At 39.8% G+C, this 7887-nt stretch overlaps 1 protein-coding gene across 1 annotated transcript; it reads left to right on the forward strand.

Moving 5' to 3' along the window:
* The first annotated feature begins 871 nt into the window (after window positions 1–871).
* LOC112138686 (syncytin-B) lies at window positions 872–5448 on the forward strand. Its single transcript, XM_024261292.2, has 2 exons — window positions 872–5273; window positions 5333–5448. The coding sequence occupies exons 1-2, from the start codon at window positions 4445–4447 to the stop codon at window positions 5446–5448; spliced, it is 945 nt and encodes a 314-aa protein (XP_024117060.2). The 5' UTR covers window positions 872–4444.
* The last annotated feature ends 2439 nt before the right edge of the window (window positions 5449–7887 follow it).

A 7887-nucleotide genomic window follows, 5' to 3' on the forward strand; every position in this document is an offset into this window, starting at 1 on the left:
CACGGGGCAGGATGAGACAGGAAGAGGCGGTGAGGGCTTCAGGGGTGAAAGAGGAAGAGGCCGTGGGGTCTTTCCTCCTGAATGCTGGAACTTAGAAAAAGTAGGACATTTAGCTCAAAACTGTCCTCCCCAGAGAGATAAGTCTAAGCAGACAACATATATGCCCGATCATTCAGCATGACTAGCCGACCACAAGGGGGGGGAGTAAACAGGCGGTTTTGGACCTTGCAGAAAGGTCTTGGTGAAATGAGACCTGAAGTGATTTTGTTGGTAAATGGCAAAGAGATGAAGTTTTTGTGTGACACAGAAGCATGTCGTACAACTTGTAGAGAACCTGTACCTGGTGTTGCTAATTCAGGCAGAGAAGTTGTGATTAACTCAGCTAATTGTGAAAAGTTTGATAAAATCATTCTGTTTCACATTTTCACAAATCAGAAACTGTTTTGAATTTATTCTTTACGACCCAAAACCTGATTCAATGCAGGTTTAAGCAGTCTGGGTGCAGCAGTTCTTGAACTGTTTTTTGATGTGAAAAAAAAAAAAAAAAATAAAAAATACAGTGTGGTAGCAAAGGAAACACCATGGAATGTTCCTTTAGTGTTCTCGCACATTGGAGGCTAACTTTATTGTTAACAGAAAGCATTAACACACGTGTCAAAGTCAAGGCCCGGGGGCCAGATCCGGGCCTCCAGATCATTTCATTTTATTGTCATCAATGGCCTGATGTTATCTTGCGCGTATGATTTTACAAAATATATTTTTATGGAGAGTAAAATATTGAAAGTTTACGTTGATTCATTCTGGAATAATATTCCTGCCTTTTTATTATTCAGAATTTTATCAAAAAGTTACATTTTTAAAGCTTAAAATTTGTCATTCTGCTAGCTTTTTGGGCTATTTTGGAGCTTGGCTAATATTTCAGCTACATGCTGGCTGCTTTGGCTAATTTATGCTTTTCTTTTTATGTTTTTTATGCTGTTTTAGACCTAGACTAATGTCTAAACACTAGCTGTTCTGGGTAATTTAAGTTTTTTTTCATTTTTTTTTTAGAGGATGTTTTGAAGTTCAACTATTTTTTATTTTTTTCTCAGCTGCATACTCGCCTGTAAACAAGCATGTGACCTCCATATAGACTCGAATGAGTTTTGCGGGGCGTGTTTGACTTGTGCAAGGCACAATCCACAAGAGACCTTGAGACCGAAGCGGTAAAAATTCCCTACGCCACAATACCCTTTTCGAATAATACACATGGACTTCATTGAGCTGAGACAAAGTGAGGGAAAGAAATTTTGTTTGGTTATCATAGATGCTTTCTCAGAGTGGGCAGAAATGTTTCCTACCAAAGCACCAGATGTACCAGCCTCAGACGGTGGCTGAGGCGCTATGTGGAGGCATTATTCCCAGGTATGAAATACCTGAAAAAAATCTATAGTGATAACGGAACCCATTTTGTAGATAAAGTGGTTTGTGGGTTTGGAACACTATTCCATATGGATTTAAAATACCATTGTGCGTACACTGAAGAGAAAAAATAACTAATGAGATTTACTTAAGGGAATCCTCGTAACAGTTTTCACTAACGGTTCTTGATTAAATTTTACTGCATTTATGAATATAACAATTAGCAACAACAATATGGTAAATTTACTTACGCCCACAAGTAAGATTATGATCGAGTCTTAAGTAAATAGAGCAAACTTAAATTTCTCTAATAAAATCTACATAATATTAGTGGATGCTAAGAAAGTGATTACAACAATTTGAAAAGTTGATCTTACTCATAGGCAATCAAGATTTTTGATTACTCATAAAAAATAAGTAAACTTCACTTCTTTACTAGGAAAATTTATGTATTTGCATAATCTTTAGATTATTATGTAGATGTGTAGGGATAAATAGGTTTTATAAGTATGCAAAGAGTTTTTTTTTTCTCTCTCAGTGTACCATCCGTGAAGTGCATGACTTGTAGAAAGATTGAATGGAACCATAAAAAATAGACTGAAGCAATGCATGGAAGAAACAGGACGACCCTGGACCCAATGTGTCGATTTGGTAAAAATGTACCTTAACATCACTAGCACAACCGTGTTGAAGCCTTATGAAATGATTTTCGGACGAGCATGCCATTTACCGCAGTTTAAGAACATTTGGGAATTAGATGAAGAAGTAAACCTTGCAGTCTTTATGGGAAAATGTTGGAGAAACAATAGCAGCTCCCATCTAACAGTGACTATATATATTCAGCTTTTAAACAGGCAGATCAATTAGTGAAACCAGGGGACTGGGTGCTAATAGGACACATAAAGAAGGAACATTGGTATTCACCTAAGTGGGAGGGGCCGTATCAGGTACTGCTGACTACCCCTACTGCAATTACAATCGCAGAGAGAGCAGCTTGGATTCATTTAACACATTGCAAAAAGGTAATCTCGTTCGAGGACCCCGACAGGGGAGGTGACCAAAATCCACAGTAGGGTGGACTCAGGGGATTTACAGCCTGGGTAGACCCGAGAGAGAGGGTGTCGCAGCGCTAATCTCGTTGTGGCGAAGACTTTCCAAGCGCCAAACCAAGCAGAGGGGCCGATCCTCGACCAGATGACCAAAAAATAGGTTACATAATGTAATGGGGTGTGCCCTGCTTTTTACAGTGGCCGTTCTCGCTGCTCTCTCTTCCTGGTACTTCTGGGATCCCTACGCAGGCCTCCCACGTACCCTTATGACCGACCGCACAAATACTGATGACCTACCAACAGCACCAGCTCCCCTAAGCCGAAAACGCAGATTTACAGGTGGCATACATGGGGGAACAGTTTACAGCCCGTTCTGCGTCACTGACATGCAGAACCCCTGCTGGAAAATAGCAAGATTATATCAAATGAGCCCTACGTTTGTTACGATAGTTTGAATGTCACTACAACCATTATAATTACGCTTTCATTTATTAAAGTAAGAGGGTGCAAAGCCTCTGATTGGATAGGTTATGAATTCTATATGACGTTGGTTATCTGGAGTTCCATTAGTTGGGGTGACACATTCGCCACATCTGAGCCATCATGGGACAGAGAAACAGAGACTACCTATGAGTATTCAGACAGCAGGAGAGATTCATCCCTAGTCCTGACTTTAAATGCAGGCAGCCTCCTATTAGATCAGAAACCTTTCTTATATAGTAAAACTGACAAAGGTCCACCTTGTTCCAGATTAAGTCCTTGTGTGTATAAATCAGAAGAAGACCCATATGTGAAATTTTACCTATGTTCAAACACCATGGAAGAAAACGAGGATGAAACAGGTGGTAAAAACAAAAAAAAGCAAACGAAAAACAAAATATATAGTGGTGCGAAGAAAAAAAAAAAAAAAACAACAACAACAACAAACCAAACACCCCTGATGACTAGTTTGAAGTAATTATGAGAATTTCAGGTGGAAATAATAATTGGTTGTTATTGGTTGCGCAAGCGGCTAATGTTACGAGACAGGACTGTGTTGTGTGTTTAAGTCCCAGGCAATTGCTTAAAGTTATTCCTGCCTTAATTCCTCCCCGATGTTTAACTGACGTGACGGATAAAACTAACCCTGGTAAAATTGCACTGAATGAGATTCAGTTTTTCCTCTAGCTCCTGCAGATGCTAAGAAGCCACTATTTTCAGAAAGGGGTTGCTTTAATGCTCATTCATGTATCAACATGTCTGGGAAAGGACCTCGATTGGGGGATTGGCCAACAGCATGGTGCAATTCCTCTGTTTTGATTGATTGATTAGTTTATTTCCAGCATAGATTGAAGAATACAAGACCAAACATGCAGTTATTTCAAACTCATTACGGAAACAATTAAATGCATTGATTAGAAAATAGAGAAAGAAAATAAAGCACACTTTTCACTCCTTTTTGTGATAATTAACTGAGGTCAGTAGAGTTTGATTTGACTTTAGATTTGTCTAGATTCAAAGATAGTTTGTTGTACTCCATCAACAATTTTATTTTTGATTAACCTTGTGTTCTACACTTTGATAAGTTCCCTTTGAACCTAAGTTCCCTTCTCTCCTTCATGTGGGAATCCCTAAGGTTTCTTCTTTTATTTTTTATTTTTTTTCAGGAGTTTTTCCTTACTGGGAGGGAGGGTCTAAGGGCGGGGATAACCTGTTTATTTAGTCTGAATTTTTAGCTATTGTTTAAATTTTGAGGCCCAATGAGGCAAATTCCTTTGTGATTTTGGGCTATGTAGATAAAATTGAATGGAATTGTATTTTATTGTCTGTGGCATAGGAAATATTTGTGTCATCAGCGGATGAAATGAGTTTTAAGAGTTTTGAGATTTTGAGTATATCACTGATGTAAATTCATTACTCTTGACAGATTGTTTTCTTACTGTTAAGCAGCTTTTGACCCAACTTAGCGCTACTCCTCTGATCCCGTCCACTTCTAGTTTGTCCAGTAGGATGTCATGATTGAGAGAGTCTCAAATGCTTTTTTTAAGTCAATGAAGATTGCAGCTGGAGATTTCTTTTTATCCAGAGCGTTTGTGTATTTTAGACCAGTGTCCACAGGAGATGTTTGGTGGTGGTGTGGCGCTGATAACCTTTGTGACAAGATGCCTATAAATGTCACAGGTGTTTGTGCTCTGGTGACTTTACTGTTGCCAGTTTCTGTCTTTCCTACCTCTACAGAAGATCTTGTGCACAGACTATCTAGCCTATTTGCAGGTGATTGGCACCTTAGTAAACGGTCAGCAACATGGTTAGAGAATGATCCCACTTACATTGATGCTATAGGTGTTCCTCGTGGTGTTCCAGATGACTATGAATTAGCGGATCAAGTCGCTGCTGGGTTTGAGAATATTCCAACCATAAGTGCACTGTTTCCAGTGCCCCCAAATCAGAACGTTGACAGGGTTATCTTCATCCATTTTAATGGTCAGAAGCTAGGACATTGGACACTAGCAGGTTTTGAAGCAGTACATGGCCAGCTACAGGCTACCTCTCTGATGCCGTTCCAGAACAGGATAGCTTTGGACATGCTACTCGCCGAGAAAGGAGGAGTCTGCTCGATGTTCGGGGAGCAATGCTGCATCTTCATCCCCAACATCACCGCTGCGGATGGCAGCCTGACCAGAGCCATAGAAGGGCTTCGTGCCCTCGATGGTAGAATGGGAGGGCACTCCGGGGTTGACGCCACCATGTGGGATACATGGTTGAACGTGTTTGGCAACTATAGAGCCCTTGTGTCCTCTCTTCTAGTCTTCATTGCAGTTTTTGCAGCTATTCTGACCTTATGTGNCTTGTGTCCTCTATTCTAGTCTCCATTGCAGTTTTTGCAGCTATTCTGAACTTATGTGGATGTTGTTGTATTCCCTGCCTCCGTTCTTCAGTTAACCGATTGATAATAACTGCTATCTCACCAGCAGCGCCACCACCGGAACAGCTGAACCTAACAGATCTCTTTCAATAATAATATTTTTAAATAAACCGTGTTCACATTTTAGGGAGTTTGTTTTTTGAGAAGAACGACTCTGATCAACTCTGAATTAGTCAGTTTAGGGTCTTTGGTGAAAACCTAAAGTTGTCCTCCAGGTGAGGCCATCAGACATGTGTGTGCTCAGATAATTGAAGTTCAGAACCGAAACCACCACAGTTCCTCCGAAGCCAAGGGGAGCACAGAGGTGTCCTCCTTCTGAAGTCCACAATTGTCTCTCTGATCTTACTGCAATAATGCAGAGCATTTTATCGCTGCACCAGCTCTCCAAGTGTAAAACTTCTGTCTCTAGTTGGACTCATTGTTAAAGATAATCAAAACAAAACTGTGTCACCATGACAGGAACACAGCAGTCTTAGCACAGACAATACCTCTGCATTTCTGGTTGGAAAAGTCTCTCAAGGTAAATACATACTAGTCTTGTCGACTCACATTTAAGTGGCCACTTGCAATAAAAGTATGTAAACAAACATCAGCCCAAATTTCAGGTTTATGAGTCTAGAACACTTCTCTTCACACATCACTACGCAAGTTTATGTCCAATCGAGAATAATCAAAAAAACTAATCGCAAACCTGGAAAAGAAAAAAAAAATGTTTTGCGATGATCTTATTTTTGTTATAGCATTTGTAACCACTTGATATCTGCGAATAATCGTAGTATGAAATCACACACAAAAGTACATTTAGAGCCTTTATTTTTAGTTAAGGCTGTATATAATTAAAAAGTTTAATCACACATTTGTGTTGTGATTATAATTATGTTTATCTAGTTAATCTACTGAATGAAAATAAAAACAACATCAAAACAGCATCATTAGAGAAGGAACATATATANAAGTCTTCATAAATAGAATTTAACAACAATACAGGACGCAATAAAAAATTCAAAGAAGAAAAATGAGAAAAAGATGAATAGAAACGTCTGAAAGGTTAGGTTTCACAGAAAAGACTGGAGGCCTTTTCAGCCTTATCAGCTACAGGCAGTGAGTGTTCTTTGTGTTGATAGTCTGTTATCGTGTGTTTTTGTCTGAGTTTGAACAAGCCGGCTGTTATAGTGTCTTTGTGTGTTTTTGTATAAGAAAAAGATAGTTGTTGAGTCAAAGGGCTCAGCTGAGAAATAAATGCAGAACAGATGAGAAGGATAAAGATGGTATAAGATATAATATAATATGATATAAATGACTGCTGGTCAGTTATAATAGGAATATTTGATGAGTGGAAGTCAAATTGCTGAGAACAGTGCTCCATCTTGCTGCACGGGGCAGGATGAGACAGGAAGAGGCCGTGGGGGCTTCAGGGGTGAAAGAGGAAGAGGCCGTGGGGGCTTTCCTCCTGAATGCTGGAACTTAGAAAAACCAGGACATTTAGCTCAAAACTGTCCTCCCCAGAGAGATAAGTCTAAGCAGACAACATATATGCCCGATTATTCAGCATGGCTAGCTGACCACAAGGGGGGGGAGTAAACAGGCGGTTTTGGACCTTGCAGAAAGGTCGTGGTGAAATGAAACCTGAAGTGATTTTGTTGGTAAATGGCAATCANTCCATCTTGCTGCACGGGGCAGGATGAGACAGGAAGAAGCCGTGGGGGCTTCAGGGGTGAAAGAGGAAGAAGCCGTGGAGGCTTCAGGGGTGAAAGAGGAAGAGGCCGTGGGGGCTTTCCTCCTGAACTTAGGAAAACCAGGACATTTAGCTCAAAACTGTCCTCCCCAGAAAGATCAGCCTAAGCAGACAACATATATGCCCGATCATTCAGCATGACTAGCCGACCACAGTCATGCTGAGGGGGGGAGTAAACAGGTGATTTTGAACCTTGCAGAAAACTTTGCTCTTGGTGAAATGAAACCTGAAGTGATTTTGTTGGTAAATGGCAAACAGATGAAGTTTTTGTGTGACACAGGAGCATGTCGTACAACTTGTAGAGAACCTATACCTGGTGTTGCTAATTCAGGCAGAGAAGTTGTGATTAACTCAGCTAATTGTGAAAAATGCGATAAAATCATTCTGTTTCACATTTTCCCAAATCAGAAACTGTTTTGAATGTATTCTTTAGGATCCAAAGCCTGATTTAATGCAGGTTTAAGCAGTCTGGGTGCAGCAGTTCTTGAACTGTTTTTTGATGTAAAAAAAAAATACAGTGGAATGTTCCTTTAGTGTTCTCACAAATTGGAGGCTAACCAACTTCAGCATCATTGTTAACAGGAAGCTTTAACACACGTGTCAAAGTCAAGGCCCGGGGGTCGGATCCGGCCCTCCAGATCATTTCATTTTATTGTCATTAATTGCCTGATGTTATCATGCGCTTATGATTTTACAAAATATATTTTTATGGAGAGTAAAATATTGAAAGTTAATTAAGGTTTAAGTGGATTTATTCTGAAATAATATTCCTGCATTTTTTATTATTCAGAATTATA

The sequence above is a fragment of the Oryzias melastigma genome, unplaced genomic scaffold (assembly GCF_002922805.2).
Source record: "Oryzias melastigma strain HK-1 unplaced genomic scaffold, ASM292280v2 sc00502, whole genome shotgun sequence".
In the NCBI taxonomy this organism is placed as follows: domain Eukaryota; kingdom Metazoa; phylum Chordata; class Actinopteri; order Beloniformes; family Adrianichthyidae; genus Oryzias; species Oryzias melastigma.

Excerpts from the sequence above, each read along its gene's own strand:
- LOC112138686 (XM_024261292.2), top strand. The coding sequence starts at position 4,445 with ATGATTGAGAGAGTCTCAAATGCTTTTTTTAAGTCAATGAAGATTGCA.